We start from the raw sequence: 19,025 nt of genomic DNA on the forward strand, positions 1-19,025 counted from the left end.
CGTTGTTAACAACACCAGCCCCTCTCCATCAGTGCCAACTGCCCACAGAAGCTGGTGCATTCTCCAACGTACACAGGGGGAGGCCGCACTCGTGTAAGACATGACTTGAGAATTAAGGGACAGAAGTTTAGGGGTAACATGAGGGGGAACTTCTTCACTCAGAGAGTGGTAGCTGTGTGGCATGAGCTTCCAGTGGAAGTGGTGGAGGCAGGTTCGATTTTATCATTTAAAAATAAATTGGATAGGTATATGGACGGGAAAGGAATGGAGGGTATGGTCTGAGTGCAGGTAAATGGGACTAGGGGAAAATAAGTGTTCGGCACGGACTTGAAGGGCTGAGATGGCCTGTTTCCGTGCTGTAATTGTTATATGGTTATATGGTGTTGATGTGCACCAGCACCAGCACCAGGTGTGAATTGAAATAGAAACCCTCAGGACATTGGACAACATATGTGGGTCCCAGCTCCTCTTTGCCCCAACCACAAGGCATGGGTAGGTGTTTGATGGACTACTTGCCACTTGCTAAGATGACTGCAGTTCCAACTACACTTACAATGCACAATATCATCCAGGGCAAAGTAGCCTGCCTATTGCTACTTGTTCACAGTGACAGGCAGGCAACACTGTGCAGCATCTACAAGACGCATGGGCGACACAGTGGCAGAGTTGCTGCCTTACTGTGCTTACGAACATACTAGGTTCGATTCTGACTACGCGTGCTGTCTCTACGCAGTTTGTATGTTCCCCCTGTGAGCTTGTGGGGTTTTTTTTCCGGGAGCTCCACTCTCCTCCCACATTTCAAAGACGTGCAGGTTTGTAGGTTAATTGGCTTCTGTAAAGTGCTGCAAGTGTGTAGGATGCAAAACTGGGCCAACATAGAACGAATGCAGGGGTAATTCATTGGTCAGCACAGACCGTGTGCCAACGGGCCTGTTTCCACGCTGTATCTCTAAACTAAACTACTCATCCCAGCTATTCCAACAGGGCCTCCCAAAACTGTCCACCAAGAGGACAGGGGAAGTAGGTGCGGGAGAACACCACCATGTGCAGGTAGCCCTCCAAGTCACACACCATCCCAACTTGGAAATATATCACCTGTCCTTCATTATCACTGCATCTGAATCCTGGAACGCCCACCTCAACAACACTGTGGCACCAGATTCACCAGACGCACTGCTGCAGTTCAAGGTGGCAGCCTACCACCAACTTCTTACGGGCAATTATGGATGGGCAATAAATGCTGGCCAAGGAAATTTGCATCCATGGCTGAATTCCAAACCCCAGCATTGTATCTGTATGGGGTCCATGCCGCAGTAAAACATTCCAAGGTGCTTCACGAATCAGCATTGATTTGATGCATTGGGTAGATTTTATAGAGCAAGTGGTGTGGCTAATGCAGTGAGGTCAAAGAAAGATTTCCTGCCATTTGGCCCTTGGCCAACATGCCCTTTCCCCTGACTCTCAGTCTGAAGAAGGGTCTCGACCCAAACATCACCCATTCCTTTTCTCCGGAGATGCTGTCTGACCCGCTGGGTTACTCCAGCTTTTTGTGTCTATCTTCGGTAAAGGGGAGTGATTGGGTTAGGCTGGAATTAAAGGAATCAAGTTCTAGCCTTGCCTGAACTCTACCTGCCACCAGTTGTCAAGCTCCGGATTTCCACCCCTTACATTTTCACACCACCCACCACTTGCTCTCTCAGCTCCTTGAAACCCAGGTGTTCCCAGAGGAGATCACAGCTGAACCATGTCAAGGCTATATTTAAGAGGGAGTTAGATGTGGCCCTTGTGGCTAAGGGGATCAGAGGGTATGGAGAGAAGGCAGGTACGGGATACTGAGTTGGATGATCAGCCATGATCATAATGAATGGCGGTGCAGGCTCGAAGGGCCGAATGGCCTACTCCTGCACCTAATTTCTATGTTTCTATGTTTCTAAGGCTTCTGCTTTGGTTCTGCTGAAAAGTCGGTGACATAAACTCTGATTCCCTCTCCATAAGCTGCCTGATCCACTGAACATTTCATGTCTTCTGCTTTCCCTCTCTAGCTCCAGAAACACAGGGATCCTCACTGCTCTGTGTTAATGCCACTCTATGCCAGGGCACCAATACCAGTCGAAAGGGCAATGTTACTACAGACACAAAATGAAACAGCCTCACCTCTCAAACTGCGTTTTCTTGTATCCGCCTTCTTTGACGTAATCCAGGAGCTGTTTCTGGGTTCTCCCACTGGAAGAGAGTGAACGTTATTTACCAAGCTGCTCTCAATAGTAATTCTACAGGAGTGTCTGCTGTTTCTTGGTCGAACAGATACAGAACCTCCTTGCTCATAGATGTCAAGGCACCAAGCCGAGAATCTATGAATCATTCATCATGTTCGTTCATACGTGCTTTTATCAGCTTTGCGATCGTCTCCAATTAGCCCACTTTCCCTGCCTTTGACCTAGAGCCCTGGGCATTTTTCCTCTTCAACTGTTTCTCCATTTGCCTACCCCCATAGAAACTGCTTCCTTGCATACAGCACGTTCCAAATCACAACTCAGTGCATCTTGCTGCTGTGGAACTATCCCTCCCCTAATGCAGTGTACCCTCCGCTCTGTCCCTCTTGTAACACAACCTCCCTCAACAACTCCCCTCGGCACTCCAATGACACGAAGCTCACTCGGCAACACGTCTTCCCCAGCACGGCCCTCAGATCAGTTTAGTTTATTGTCACGTGTACAGAGCTACAGTGAAAAGCTTTTGTTGTGCGCTATCCAGTCAGCAGAAAGACCGAACATGATTACAATCGAGCCATTTGCGTTGTATAGACACATGATAAGGGAATAACGTCCAGTGCAAGGTATTACAGTTAAAGCAGGAAATATTGCTGTAGAGGGCCTGTCCCACTTAGGGGACCTAAACAGCAACCTCTGGTGACCTTGCCCGCCACCCAAGGTTTCCATGAGGTCACTCTCCCTAATGGTCGAAAGTGGTTTCCGCGTGGTCGAGGCTTCATCTAGGTTGCTGCTATTTTTTCCTCATGATTAAAACCAGCCTCGACTAAAAATAGGTTGCCGTTTTAAAAATCGATAATTTTTTAGTTGCAGGTCTAGTCGAAGCCGGTTTTCTTCATAGTCAAGGAAGGTTTTCAACATATGCGCGGGGGGTGGTAGGAGGTTGCAGGTCACCTCGACCGTGATTTTTTTTTGGGTGGCGGGCAAGGTCACCAGAGGTTGCTGTTTAGGTCTCTTAAGTGGGACAGGCCCTTTAAGAGTGTGGCGAGAGTGTAATATGTGATTGTACATCTGCTTCTATGGCCAGCATGCAAATAGTTGCCTGGGTTGGCTGCCATCTTGGATGCAGTTTACCAGCTCCCTCCCTCAGCAACGCTGTTCCCATCACATGACCGTCGGGCATGGGCACACTCTCTGCACTGGATGGAATGCACAAGCATGGCAGACAGTATCAGCACTCAACACGGTACCTGAATCTGAACGAGGATCCTCGGGTGAAGAGAATGGGCTTGGGTTTGGGTTTGGGTTCCTCAAACAGTCGGAAGAATGCATGGTATTCCACACATATCTTCCAGAATGCCTTGCAGGAATCACGGCTGGCCATGGTAAACTCCAAGGTGTCTTGGCAGGACTGCGGAGAAGATGCAAGGACAGCAGGATCAGTACCGGCTGCATAGAGGGCAGCAACCATAGAGTGGGGTCAGCACCAGCTCACACTTACATTCATCTCTGGACGGAACTTAATGAGGAATCTCTTCCTCTTGAAACTCAGTTTGCGAACTTTGGCCCAGTTGAACGAGTTGATCTTGTTGTTCCCCTGCACAAGATGCATCAAAACATCAAAATGTCAGAATAAACCAAATCAAAAATAAAACCCGCCGATGTTAGAAATCTGAAACAAGACCACACAACGGTGGAAAAACTCGGCACGTCAGGAAGCAACTGTGTAGAGAGAAACCGAGTTAACGTTTCAGGTCACGGACTGTTATTTGGTAAAGAGAGATAAAAATATAACAATTTTAATTAAAAAACAATCAAAATTATCCCATTTTATCTCTTTCCCATTCCTTACAGTATCTCTGACCCAAAGCGTCAGTTCTATTCTTCTCTCTCCACAGATGCTGCCTGGCCTGCTGAGTGTGTCCAGTGTTTTCTGTTTGATTTGGGACAGAGACGAGGTTCCCGTGTCCTGTGTCTTCCCCCTGCCCCCACTCACTCGGCCTTTACCTGGAACACAATGATCCCCGTGTGGGACACGGAGAGGTTGATCTTTGTCCCCTCTCGGTCCTTCGCACGGTGCTGGCGGATCCCGTACATTTCCAACTTCCTCGCGATCTCCAGGAGCTGATAATCCGAGGTGGCAGGCGTTTGTCCGCTTTAGGCGAGAGAGACAGACAAGAGGAATAATATCAACAGATGGTCTCTCCTCATAAAAGCCTCCTAGTTTCCAGTCTCTATGTATTTGTCCCACTCCCTTCCGCCAACTTGCCAATTTTTCCAACTATTCTAGACTTGCTTCCAAGCTCCAGCATTACGCTGTCAAGAATGTCCACAAGAATGTGCATGACATCTCCCGATTCCCAATATCACATTAGAACATGGCTTGGAACAAGGTTCTTGCAGGCTCCAGCTATTTGGATCTGAAGATCTCTACACCTGAGCTATCAATGTCTCCGTTACATAATAGCCATCCTTTTCCTCAAACCCCCTCAAAACGCTTGGACATCTGGATATCTCACTCGCCCGATTGTGGCCTCTTAGACATCAGAGAGAGCTGACATTTGTGGTACAGGTTTTGTCGTCACTTAAGGACCTGGGTATTTACGACATTGAGCCAAGTTTCATAGGCTGAACATCGAGACTCTCAGTCTGAAGCAGGGTCTCGACCCGAAACGTCACATATTCCTTTTCTCCAGAGATGTTGCCTGAGTTACTCCAGATTTTGGTGTCTATCATCGAGCTTTTTAAACGTGACTTGCGCAAGCTCATGGCTTCACTAGCATCTTAGAATCATTGCCAGGATGAGATCACCAGGATGGTGGACTTTATTTATGGGGAGAGATTAGGTGGACTGGGCTAGTTTAGTTTAGAGATACAGAGCAGAAACAGGCCCTTCGGCCCACCGGGTCCGCACTAACCAGCGATACCCGCACATTTACACTAACCTACACCCACTAGGGACAATTTTTACATTTACCAGGCCAAATAACCTACAAACCTGTACGTCTTTGGAATGTGGGAGGAAACCGAAGATCTCGGAGAAAACCCAGGCTGGTCACGGGGAGAACGTACAAACTCCGTACAGACAGCACCCGTAGTCGGGATCGAACCCGGGTCTCCGGCGCTGTATTCGCTGTAAGGCAACAAATCTACCGCTGTGCCATCATGACCGCCCTAAGTCCTGGAACGAAGAGGGTTGAGGGGTGACGTGACAGAGGTATATAAGATTATGAGGCATTGATTAGGTGAGTAGTCACAAAGTGGGAGTATCAAAAGTGGGGGTATCAAAAGCAAGATGTCATAAGTTTAAGGTGAATGGAAGGAATTTTAGGGATCTGAGAATCTGAGGGATAAGTCTTTTTACACCGAGTGCTGGTTATCTGGAACATGTTGCCAGTGGTGGTAGTGGGACCAGTTACAATTCTAGGTTTAAGAAACATTTAGGTTGACATTTAAATGGGCACGGCAGAGAAGGATACAGACCTAATGCCGAAAGTTGGAGTCATGTCGATGGTGTGGACGTGTCGGGCCGAAGGGTCTGTTTCTCGAGTCAAGAGTGTTTTTATTATCATTTCCCAAACAGAACACTGAAATTCTTATTTGCAGTTGCACAACGTAATATGTAAACAACGTAGGCAAAACATGAAACAAAAAAATGTTTTCACATGCAGACACATATGTCTCCACTCAAAACAAAACATTGTGGCTTGGTTCGGCAACTTGAGCGCCCTGGAGAGGAAAAGACTACAAAAAATAGTAAACAGTGCCCAGTTCATCATCGGCTCTGACCTTCCTTCCATCGGTGCTGGACTATATCAAGTTCTGCATCGGAAATGTGACTGTAGACAAAAACATACGGGTTTTCCCAAACCAGAAACCCTGGATGTTCAGCCAGGTCCGCACACTCCTCAGAGCCCGTGATGCTGCCTTCAGGTCAGGTGACAGAGCTCTGTACAGGGCTGCTCGAGCCGATCTGAAAAGTGGTATTAAAAAAGCCAAGGCGGACCATAAGAGGAGCATAGAGTCCCACTTGTCCAGCAATAATACACGGGAGGTATGGCGGGGCATACAAGACATTACCAACTACAGAGGCTGTGCCACAAAGTCAGAAGACCTGAGTGCGCCGCTGGCAGAAAAGCTAAATTGCTTCTTCTCCCGCTTTGAAACATCACAACAGCAGCACTCACCTGCTACAGCCCTGTTTCCACCCTCACCTAGCTCCTGTACTACTCCACTCACTGTAACGGAGCACGATGTCAGACGGGTGCTCCTGGCAGTGAACCCCAAGAAGGCTACCGGCCCAGATGGAGTACCTGGTAAGGTGCTCAAAGCGTGCGCCCACCAGCTCACTGCCATCTTCACCAGAATTTTCAACCTCTCCCTGGCCCAGGCAGTTATTCCGTCCTGCCTAAAATCAGCCACAATCGTCCCTGTGCCGAAGAAGTCTACCATCACCAGCCTTAATGACTACCGTCCTGTGGCCCTCACTCCGGTAATCACGAAGTGCTTCGAGAGGTTGGTCCTCCAGCACATCAAGGACTATCTACCACCAGACCTCGACCCCCCACCAATTCGCCTATCGCCAAAACAGATCCACAGAAGACGCCATCACCGTAGCTCTCCACTCTGTGCTGAGCCATCTGGAGCAGGGGCAGAGCTACGTCCGGATGCTCTTTGTGGATTTTAGTTCAGCCTTTAATACAATCATTCCGGACATTCTCATAGGTAAACTGGTCACTCTCGGCCTCCCCACTGTCACATGTGCCTGGATAAAGGATTTCCTCACCAACCGGCCCCAGACTGTGAGACTCGGCCCCCACCTCTCCTCCACTCGCAGGTTGAGTACCGGTTCCCCACAGGGCTGTGTGCTAAGCCCCCTCTTATACTGTCTCTACACCTACGACTGTAGTCCGGCCCACAACAACAACCGCATCGTCAAATTTGCTGACGACACTACTGTGGTCGGACTTATTTCGAAGGGAGACGAGGCAGCCTACAGAGAGGAAGTCCTGAAGTTGACAACCTGGTGCTCAGAAAACAATCTGGCTCTGAACACCAGGAAAACAAAAGAGCTCATTGTCGACTTCAGGAGGCACAGCACCGACTTAGCCCCCCTACACATCAACGGCGAGTGTGTGGAGAGGGTCAACACCTTCCGGTTTCTCGGTGTCCATATCGCTGCTGACATCTCCTGGACGGACAACACGACAGCGGTCATCAAGAAGGCTCAGTAGCGGCTGCACTTCCTGAGGGTCCTCAGGAAGCACAACCTGGACTCTAACCTGCTGCTGACCTTCTACCGCTCGTCCATCGAGAGCCTGCTGACATACTGCATCACAGCATGGTATGGCAGCTGCACCATGGCAGACAGGGAGAGGCTTCAGAGGGTAACTAGGACAGCGCAGAGGATCATTGGCTGCCCTCTCCCCTCCCTGATGGACATCTACACCTCCCGCTGCCTTAGCAGGGCAAAGAAGATCATCAAAGACAGCTCCCATCCTGCGTTTGGACTGTTCGACCTGCTGCCCTCTGGAAGGCGCTATAGGTGCATCAAATCCAGGACAAACAGACTCAGGAATAGTTGCTTTCCGAGAATTATATCTGCTATAAATTCAAATTCACACATGCACTGACTACACCGCCCAACACGGACTTCCATCTGTATATATGTATATATGAATGTAGCGCCGCAGAATTTGTGCACCTATTTCCCCCCCCCCCCCCCCCATCTCCCTTCTGTTTTTTGTTTTTCTGTCTCTTGTTTTTTGTGCTAAATTGTATGTATGCACTGAGTACGAGCAGCTTTCAGTTTCACTGTACATGTATAGTGACAATAAATGGCATATCTATATCTATCTATCGAGGGGATTTATCGCAGTCGCTGCCTCAAAACGGCTGGCAGTATCATCGGAGACCCACACCATCTTGGCCACACACTCATCTCCCTGCTACCTTTCGGTAGAAGGTTCAGGAGCCTGAAGACTGCAACAACCAGGTTCAGGAATAGCTACTTCCCCACAGCCATCAGACTATTAAATCTGGCTCGGACCAAACTCTGATTATTGGTGGCCCATTATCTGTTTATTTGTTTATGTGTGTATATATTTATATTATGGTATATGGACACACTGATCTGTTTTGTAGTAAATGCCTACTATATTCTGTGTGCTAAGCAAAGCAAGAATTTCATTGTCCTATCAGGCACACATGACAATAAACTCACTTGAACTTAAACAAACCACAATAGTGCTAAAAGACAAAACCAATGACCCAAAAGTTAATGGAGTTCAGAGCTCATTTGGAGGTTGTCGTGTGTAATAAATAGCCTGATGACTGTAGGGAAGAAGCCGTTCTTGAACCTAGACGTTAGTTTTCAGGCTCCTCTATCTTCCCGATGGCAGTAGCGAAATGAGTGTGTGGCCGGGGTGGTCTGGGTCTCTGATGTTACTGTCTGCCTTTTTGAGGCAGTGACTCCTGTAAATCCCTTCGATGGTGAGGAGGTCAGTACCTATGATGGACGCTACTACTCTAACCAATCTGAACTTTGCATCTTGAAACCCGTTTTGACCACTTCACCACGGGGGGATTTTAATCAAGCTTTGAAGTGTGTTACATTGCAGAATGGTCATGTTTATGCTCCTGGTACAGCAATCCCAAGGTAGTTATTCAAGCGTGGATGCAAGTTGGAGTCCCACCGTGGGAGCCGGGAAACTTAAATCGGGGAAATAAATATGAAATAAAAATTGAGCCTTGGTGAGGGTGATCATGAAACCACCAAGGTTTCAAAAACCTCTCTGTGGTTCACCAATCTTCTCCAGGGGAAGGAATCTGATGTCCTAACTGATCTGTGTAGGAAGGAACTGTTGATGCTGGTTTAAACCGAAGCTAGACACAAAAAGCTGGAGTAACTCAGCAGGTCAGGCAGCATCTCTGGAGAGAAGGACCAGGTGACGTTTCGGGTCGGGTCTGAAGAAGGGTCTCGACCCAAAAGGTCACCTATTCCAATTCTCCAGAGATGCTGCCTGACCCGCTGAGTTACTACAGCTTTTTTGTGTCCCAACTGATCTGCCCTGTATGTGACTCATCCGTGTGGTTAATTCTTAACTGCTCTACGAAATGATTCAGTTCATGGAATGCTAGAGATCGGCCCTGTATCCTGGCCTTGACTGCGGCAGCCACATCCCCTTCAAGAACAGAAAGGGTTTGCAGCCGGATTAGAATCAAACGCTCAATTTATTTCATTACCTCGTTTTAAACATCCAGCAACAGTTGGGCTGTTCTCCCTTTCTCCCGCCTGAAGTTTGGCAACATTAAGTGTCTCCGCAGGGAAGGTCTGAGAGAAACTTCTTCAAAGTCCGCTCGTACCTCACCCTGCCGAGCTGAGGCTGCCCTTTGCTGCAACTGGTTCACAGCCCCGCCACATTTCCTCTCGCACAGCGTGACGCAACTATCAACCCAGGCACCGGGATCAACAGCTCCTGCTTTTACAGCCCAGCCTTGTTCCAAATTCTGCACAGAAATTCCCTTCTCTTCTCCGCTGGGCAACGCACTAGTGCTGTCAAAGCATGCTCCTGGTGGAAGCTGCTGGGAAACTGGGAAGTGGCCGAAGAAGCAGTTTTCCTGCAATGGGATGCGGGCTCAAAAAGGAGGCTGTTCTCCCTGGGAGTAGGTCTATTTTTAATTAGATCTGCGTCGAAATTTCGTCAATTCAGTCAATAGTTCTACAACTCTCCTTCACCAGCTTAGTCCAGCAATGTCACTTCCCTACGCAGAGACAGAGTTGCTGAGACCCAGGTTCAATCCTGACTACGGTGTAGTGTAGTCTGTAGTGTTTTTACGTTCACAAGTTATAGTAGAATTAGGCCATTCGACCCATCTAGTCTACTCCGCCATTCAATCATGGCTGATCTCTGCCTCCTAAGCCCATTTTCCTGCCTTCTCCCCATAACTTTTGACACCCGTTCTTACCACGTCTCCCCGTGACCTGCATTGGTTTTCTCCCGGAAGCTCCGGTTTCCTCCCACACTCCAAAGACATTGAGGTGCGGAGGCTAATAGGTTTATGTAAACTGTAAAATTGTCCCTAGAGTGTAGGATAGTGCTAGTGCACGGGGTGATCATGGGATGGCGTGGACTTAGTGGGCCGAAGGGCCTGTTTCCACGCATGTGGGACATCGTACACACAGCATGATTTGTCTGTGGGATTCAACATACTTCCAAATGTATTTTGGGAGTCAGCTTGAGTTCATAGCTTTGCCAACACTCCTCAGGCCTGTGGGTTCAAAATCCACTTCAAAGACACAAGAACGTAGCCAGATGCTGAGTGAAGCCGGCACTGCCCTCCAGTTAAACCAAGACCCTGTCTGCCTCCTCACATTCAGATGAATGGTCCATAGCATTGCACTGAAGAACAGGCAGCGCTCCCCCTTAATTGGCCACCTTGTCCTCTGTGTTACATCAAGACTCCATAAGCTTAGGACGTTCTGAAAGACTCTATTCTTTTCTGCGCTGCTCCAATTCATACCCGCAACAGCAGCACAGCAACCCCACCGGTGATCAGCTCGCATTCCAGAGGGAGCATTTAAGTCTCGTCACGCCGTCAATTACAAGAACCTTTATGCAATCGTGCAAAGTAAACGGCTGAACATGGAGATACTCTCGGCACACGCCAGCCGCAGGAGGACATTCCGCCTCCTCGCACCCCGTCTGCCTTTTAAACAGACCTGCGACGACTCGCAGAAAAACTCCACCCACCAGACGTTGCTACTCGTTCCATCATTTATCCAACTCTCCCAGACTGGAGGCAGACACAAAGTGCAGCAGTAACTCAGCGGGCCAGGCAGCATCTCTGGAGAAAAACGATCGGCAAGGATTCGGTTCCGGACCCTGATTCTGGCTGATTCATTAAACAGAAAGGACGTGCTACCCTTAGTTTAGTTTAGAGATACAGATACTGCGTGGAAACAGGCCCTTCAGCCCACTGGGTCCGCGCCAACCAGCGATCCCCGCATATTAACACTATCCTACACACATTTGGTACAATTGTTACATTTACCTACACATACCTGTACCTCTTAGGGAGGAAACCGAAGATCTCGGAGAAAACCCCACGCAGGTAACGGAGAGAACGTACAAACTCCGTACAGACAGCACCTGGGTCCTGAGGTTTGAAATTCGCCCTATTGGCTGTAAGGCAGCAACTCTACCGCTGCGCCACCGTGCCGCCCAGTTGATCGTTAAGTAACTTGATTTAAATAGTTATGTAACTCGATTTAATTTGTGTACAGCACAGTTACAAGCCCTCTCACCCCACTTCATCCAAGCCGACCATGATGTCTAACCGCTTACACACAAGATGCCCACGTCCCTCTACTCTTTTATTAAACTCAACTGAAACGAATCTCTGAACACTAATAGACCATTATCTGTTTATTTACACTTTATCTGCTTATTTATTGATGTGTGTATATATTTATATAATGGTGTATGGACACACTGATATGCTCTGTATTCGTGCCAACTATATTCCGTTGTGCTGATGCAAAGCAAGAATTTCATTGTCCTATCTGGAACACATGACAATAAACTCTCTTGACTTGACTCTGGACTCTTTTTGTATCTAAGTACAGTACCTGTTCAAATGCCTCTTAATTTATCAGCCTACACCACCTCCTCTGCCAGCTTATTCCAGGTACCATCACACTGTGTGAAAAACTTACCACTCAGGTCTTCTTTACATTTCTTCCCTCCCACCTAAATCTGGGCCCTCTAATTCTAGACTCCCCAGCTATGGGGAAAAAGACACAGAGACTATCCATCCCGCACATTATGTTATAAACGTCATAACATCTCCTCTCAGCCTCCTACGTTCGAGTGAGAATAAACACTCATCTGCCTAGTCTCTCATAACTGCAGCTTAATTCTAGACAACATTGGTGAATCTCTTCCATACTCTCCCTATTGCTACCACATCCCCCTTGGTTGTTGCCATGGGAACTGTATATAATGCTCCAAGTATGTTGATCGATAGGGTGCGAGGGAGGCTGTGGAACAAAAGGTCTTTCACTCAGCGAGCAGGAGCTCTCTCAGAAAGGTAGGAACTCTCCCCACATTTAAACAACATTGGGTGACCACGGTGAAGAAACATGGCTTACGGGGTCACGGAGTGTGTGCTGCGAGTTGGGAGTGACACAAGCTCCATAATTGACCAGCATGGACTTGATGGGTTGAATGGACTCCTATTTAGTTTAGTTTGGAAATACAGCGCAGAAACAGACCCTTTGGCCCCACCGAGTGTACACCGAACATTATTCTACATACCAGGGACAATTTACAATCTTTACCAAAGCCAATTATCCTACAAACTTGTATGTCTTTGAAGCTTGGGAAGAAACCGGAGCATCCGGGGAAAACTCACGCAGTCACAGGGAGAATGTACAAAATTCCATACATACAGCACCCATAATATCAGGATCAAACCCTGGTCTGCGGCGCTGTAGGGCAGCAAATCTGCTGCTGCCGTACCGTGACATATTTCTATGACTCTGCAAATGGATGTTCATCCCTTTTATTCCTGCTATCATTCCCGCCCCGGACACTGCGATGTGGTTGAACACACAGTTAACGAGGTTTCACAAGGCTCATGACTGTGATCTCACTTACACATGGCCCCGGTGAAGCTCCTTTATCTTCTCCTCCAGAGCCTCCTGCTGAGGTACGTACTTGTGTTTCGATAAATGCTCGGAGAAAACAGCTTCATCAAAATCCCCAATTTCAGCTGGAAAACAGAAGTGGGGCTTAGATCAGTTCATCAGTCAGCATGCCAATCCATAATCAATTGGATGTTGTATTAACACACCTCCCATCTTTTGACCCAGGTCATGGATTAATCATGAACCTGCATTTTATTTTTAGTTTAGAGATAGTAAACAGGCCCTTCGGCCCACCTGGTCGGCGCCGACCAGCGATCCCTGCACATTAACACTATTCTACACCCACTAGTGACAATTTTAACATTTACCAAGCCAATTAACCTACAAGCCTGTACGTCTTTGGAGTGTGGGAGGAAACCAAAGATCCCGGAGAAAACTCACGCAGATCACGGGGAGAACGTACACTCCGTACAGACAGCACCCATAGTCAGGATGCTGTCTGTACACTGCCTGACCCTCTGAGGTACTCCGGCACTTTGTGTCTATCATCTGCATTTCTATAGCAGCTTTCAGTGTCCCCAGGGTGTCCCTTACAGGTTAATTGCCCACTAAATGAAAGAGAATGGAAACAATCCACAGCCTAGCATTTAACACCCAATGTACATTAATTCTACACCAATTCCTTTTATTCTCCTCACATTCCCACAAACTGCCCAACCCAGATGCTACCCTTCCCCAATATGTGAAGAGAAAGTTACAGCGGGCAATTAACCTGCCAACCTGCCCGTCGTTGGGATGTTGTAGTGGAACCAAAGCACCCAGAGGAGGCTCACGCAGTCACAGGGAGAGCGTGCAAACTCCACACAGACAGCAGCCGAGATCAGGATAGAACCCGTAGTTATCCGCTGTACCACACCATTGCAGCTGTAATGTTGTGGGATTAGTGTTGGCCAGGACACCTCTTCTACACGGCAGTGTGGGATCATTTCCGGTTGCCAAGAGATACCAGATAATCTCCTTCATCCCCTGGGACACCGGCGTGCCCCTGCAGCAATGCACTGGGGTAGGTTCGGGCGCTGAAGACCTTTCACCTTTGCTTCGGCAGCTGACCACCTAGCGGTATGAACGTTGATAAACACAAACTGCTGGAGTAACTCAGCGGGTCAGGCAGCATCTCTGGAGAAAACCGATGGGTTACTGGAAATTGGGGATCTTGAAAATGCAGGGGTTACTTGAAATTAGAGAAATTAGCATCCATACCGTTGGGTTGTAAGGTGCCCAAGCTTTCTCTAATTTCAAATAAGCCCTGCATTCCCCCACTTCCCCCACCCTGTTAACAACCTGTATCGCTTCATTATCACTTCTTCCCCAGCCAACAATGGACCATTATGGGCTCCACTGTTTCTTGGTCATCAGTTGCAGGCCCAGATATGTTCTGGCCTTTTACTGCCTCTTGTGCAACCCCCACCCACCCCGCACCCACATCTGTACTTTCAGTCTGAAGAAGGGTTCCAACCCGAAAGGTCACCCTTCCATTTTCCCCAGAGATGCTGCCTGACCCGTTGAGTTGCTCCAGCACTTTGTGTCTATCTTTGAGATTACGTGTTGGACCGAAGAACGCAACGGAACAGGAAACCTGTGAATTTACTCACACTGGATGATGTGAGAGGCCAGGAGTGCCGCACTTGTGTCGTTGCAGGTCATTCTGCCCGAGGCCAGGTCCTGTTTGATTTGTAAAGCAAAGAGATACCTGCGGAACACAAGGCCGTACAATCAGTTGCCTCAGTTAGAAACATGGGAAAATAGGTGCAGGGAGTAGGCCATTCGGCCCTTTGAGCCAGCACCGCCATTCAATATGATCATGGCTGATCATCTAAAATCAGTACCCCGTTCCTGCTTTTTCCCTAATTTCCCTTGATTCCTTTAGCCCCCCCAAGAGCTAAATCTATATGCCCCTGTCCCACTTAGGAAACCTGAATGGAAACCTCTGGAGACTTTGCGCCCCACCCAAGGTTTCCGTGCCGTTCCCGGAGGTTGCAGGTGGTTGCTGGAGGTTGCAGGTAGTGGAAGCAGGTAGGGAGACTGACAAAAACCTCCGGGAACCGCACGGAAACCTTGGGTGGGGCACAAAGTCTCCAGAGGTTTCCGTTCAGGTTTCCTAAGTGGGACAGGCACATTAACTCTCTATGGCCTCCATTTGCCTCAATACATGTAACAATAAACTACAATGAGGAACAGCACCTGATATTCCGCAGGCATTTTACAATGTAACGGCATTGAACATTGACTTCTCCAATTTCAGGTAACCTGCTCCCTTTTTATCCATTTCTCTCTGCTTTTGATCTACCAGGTCCCCTCACACACAACCTCTCTCCTGGCTCTTTGTCACCCAATATCTTTCCCCTCCCTCCAATATCCCACCTTTAGACTTTAGAGATACAGCACGGAAACAGGCCCTTTGGCCCACCGAATCCGCACTGACCAGCGATCACCCCATACACTATCACTATCCTACACACTGGGGATAGTTTGCCGATTTACTGAAGCCAATCAACCTACAAACCCCTTTGTCTTTAGAGTGTGGGAGGAAATCGGAGCACCCAGAGAAAATGCACGCAGTGGCAGAACATGCAAACTGCGTACAGACAGCACCCGTAGTCAGAATCGAACCCGGGTCTCTGGCGCCGTAAAGCAGCAGCTCTACCATTTTGCCACTGTGCACCCCCAATCCCCCCCCCCCCTCACCTGATCATCTTTCACACGCTTCTCCCCATGGATAGAAACATAGAAATTAGGTGCAGGAGTAGGCCATTCGGCCCTTCGAGCCTGCACCGCCATTCAATATGATCATGGCTGATCATCCAACTCAGTATCCCGTACCTGCCTTCTCTCCATACTCCCTGATCCCCTAGCCACAAGGGCCACATCTAACTCTCTTAAATATAGCCAATGAACTGGCCTCAACTACCCTCTGTGGCAGAGAGTTCCAGAGATTCCCACTCTCTGCGTGAAAAAAGTTCTTCTCATCTCGGTTTTAAAGGATTTCCCCTTTATCCTTAAGCTGTGACCCCTTGTCCTGGACTTCCCCAACATCGGGAACAATCTTCCTGCATCTAGCCTGTCCAACCCCTTAAGAATTTTGTAAGTTTCTATAAGATCCCCTCTCAATCTTCTAAATTCCAGAGAGTATAAACCAAGTCTATCCAGTCTTTCTTCATAAGACAGTCCTGACATCCCAGGAATCAGTCTGGTCAACCGTCTCTGCACTCCCTCTATGGCAATAATGTCCTTCCTCAGTCAGGGATCCTCTGTCCCTTTCCGCACTGTACCTATCGGTTTGCCTCCCCTGCCTTATTTGCTTCCAAAGGTTCATCTGTCCATTCTACCCACCGCCGCCCCGTAGCCAGGATCGAACCCAGGTCTCTGGCGCTATAAAGCAGCAGCTCTACCGTTATGCCATTTGTGCCCCACCCTCTCTCACCACAGATGCTGCCTGACCAGCTGAGTTCCTCCAACAATCAGTTTTTTTTTGCTGAGATTTTTTTTTAAAGCCATTTGCACCCTTCACGGCCCTTCATGGTGAACTGCCTTATGAAGTGGGTGGCACGGTCACACAGCAGTAGAGTTGTTGCCTTACAGCACCAGAGACCCGGGTTCGATCCTGACTGCGGGTGCTTGTCTGTATGGAGTTTGTACGTTCTCCCCGTGACCTGCGTGGGTTTTCTCCGGGATCTCTTGCACACAGGAAGAACCCGCAAACATAAACATTGGAGTGGTGAAGTATCCTGGATCGCAATCACTCCAGCATTTTGGTTAGTTCCACTGTCCCACTAAGTTTTCACTCCCAAATCCTGTTATGAATGAATTGCTTCTTCCTTTCTTTCGATTCACAGTAACTAGCTCTGCAGAAACCCCTTGTTTCCATGCTCCCTCTGGTTACTGCTTCCCTCTCCATCACTCGCCTTACAATTTTGAACTCTTCTATTAAATCGTCCCTTGACATTCTCTGCTACAAAAGGGCCAAAACCTTTGGTTTGTCTAATTTTGTGCTGTTATGCTGTCCGGTTATATGAATAGGTCTTTCAGCGGTGGGCGGTGGGCAGTGGGCGGCCTCTGCAGTCCACCTGTCTTTTTATTATTTTTTGTCTCGTTTGAATGTAGTTTTTATTTTATTTTTTTGTGTATGTGTGTGGGTGTGTGTGTGGGGGGCGGGGGAAACTTTTAAAATCTATCCCCTGCACAGAGAACCCGACCTTTTCTCTGTCGGGTCTCCGTTGTCGTTGGGGCCTAGCACCGTGGAGCGGCCTCCAGCAGGAACGACCTGGGGCTCCAGTCACGGAGCTGCGGACCTACTCACCATCGTGGAGCTGGCCGAGTTCGGAGCGGGTGGAGCTGTGGTGGCGCTCGGCTGCGACCCGACCCCGCAGATTCGGAGGCTTACCGCAGGTCTGGTGGACAGGTCTGGTGGACCGGGAGCCCGCGGGAGACCGCTTTTCGGGGCTTCCGCAATGGCAACTTCACCCGCCCGAGTTGTGGGGTTGAAGAGTACCTGGCAGTTACATCATCGCCTGGCGCGGCTTGGAGTTACATCATCGCCTGGCGCGGCGTTAATGGCCGCGGGACAATTACCATCACCCGCCGGGGGCTTTGACTCTGACATCGGGAGGGGAATGGGGAGTGCAGGGGAGAGATAAGTTTTTGCCTTCTATCACAGCGAGGAGGAGATACGCTGTGATGGATGTTTCTGTAAATTGTGTTGTGTCTTGGTTCTTTCTTGTGTGTATGACTGCAGAAGCAACATTTTTTTTGAACCTCAATGGGGTTCAAATGACAAATAAATTGTATTGTATTGTATTGTATTGTATTGTATTCATCATCTCAGTCACTCATCCTTTTCCCACGAAGGCTGACAGATCTGACTGGTGGCTCCTCATCCATCCACCCACCCACGTTTTCCCCCAGGTCCTCCTCTGTTCTGCTGGACATCCAACACTTTAGTTCAGTTTTGTTTAGTTTAGAGATACAGCGGCGAAACACACCCTTCGGCCCACAGAGGCTGCGCCGACCAGCGATATCCGCATACTGACACTATCCTCCATAAGCCAGGGACAATTTACAATTTTCACCGAAGCCAATTCGCCTACAAACCTCTAGGCCTTTGAAGCGTGGGAGAAAACTACAGCTCCCAGAGAAAACCCACGCAGGTCACGGGGACAAGGTACAAACTCCGTACAGACAAGCATCCGCAGTCAGGATCATCGAACCCGGGACTCTGGCGCCGTAAGGCAGCAACTCTACCGTGGCGCCTCCGTGCCGCTTTATTCACTGATAACCAAACCACTGATAACCAATCGGAAAGTAAATAAACAACATCACTCAACTGAACAGTTCACTACAATCAACCCACTTCCTGCCAACTAAAATCACCATCAACAAAATAAAATGTCTTCTCCTATTGCCTCTGGGTCTGCAGTGCCGCATGGAGAATAACCAGTAATTCATGGCGTATCCACGGAAACCATGGAAGGTTGGAGACCTTGTGATCCGAATGTGCTGTTTGTGGATAAGATATAAACTTTCAATGGACAAGAGAAAGTATTGAATTCCAAGCCAGCTCTCTCTGCCCAGTGTACTTTAATGACAGAGAGGCACCTCGGAGATATGGCTGGGAAAGGAGGTCATTTAACCACATGAATTCCTGGAACTATTCCGTGGCATGTCCAAGAAACAGTATCAACCAGTATTATTTCATGAACGTTACGCAAACTCTCCAAAAGGATAGCAGGCAAAAATACTCAGAATCACTCAATTAAAAAAAATATTTGGTTTCCTAATCTCGGGACTTCCCAAAGCCCAATTAAGAACTTGTTTAATTTAGTTTAGTTTACTTTAAAGGTACAGCGCAGAAACAGGCCCTTCGGCCTACCAAATCCACGCTGACCAGTGATCCTTGTACACTAACACTACCCTACACACACGCAGGACAGTTTACAATTAAACCAGGCCAATTGGCCTACAAACCTATAAGTCTCTGGCGTGTAGGAGGAAACCGGAGATCCCGGAGAAAACCCACGCAGGTCACAGGGAGAACGTACAAACTCCATACTGACAAGCACCTGTAGTCAGGATCGAACCGGGGTCTCTGGCGTTGTAAGGCAGAAATT

General features: G+C 48.5%; 1 protein-coding gene across 1 annotated transcript in view; it reads right to left on the reverse strand.

Moving 5' to 3' along the window:
• The window catches only part of farp1 (FERM, RhoGEF (ARHGEF) and pleckstrin domain protein 1 (chondrocyte-derived)), a 254,948-nt gene that overhangs the window by 112,708 nt on the left and 123,215 nt on the right, over positions 1-19,025 (reverse strand). The window contains exons 6-11 of the mRNA XM_055636674.1: positions 14,514-14,611; positions 12,872-12,986; positions 4,218-4,365; positions 3,712-3,807; positions 3,461-3,621; positions 2,155-2,223 (exon numbers count right to left, since the gene is read on the reverse strand). Of these exons, the coding sequence (XP_055492649.1) occupies positions 2,155-2,223; positions 3,461-3,621; positions 3,712-3,807; positions 4,218-4,365; positions 12,872-12,986; positions 14,514-14,611 (687 nt within the window). The remainder of the gene's footprint in view (positions 1-2,154; positions 2,224-3,460; positions 3,622-3,711; positions 3,808-4,217; positions 4,366-12,871; positions 12,987-14,513; positions 14,612-19,025) is intronic.

Source organism: Leucoraja erinacea, chromosome 6, assembly GCF_028641065.1.
Source record: "Leucoraja erinacea ecotype New England chromosome 6, Leri_hhj_1, whole genome shotgun sequence".
Taxonomy (NCBI): domain Eukaryota; kingdom Metazoa; phylum Chordata; class Chondrichthyes; order Rajiformes; family Rajidae; genus Leucoraja; species Leucoraja erinaceus.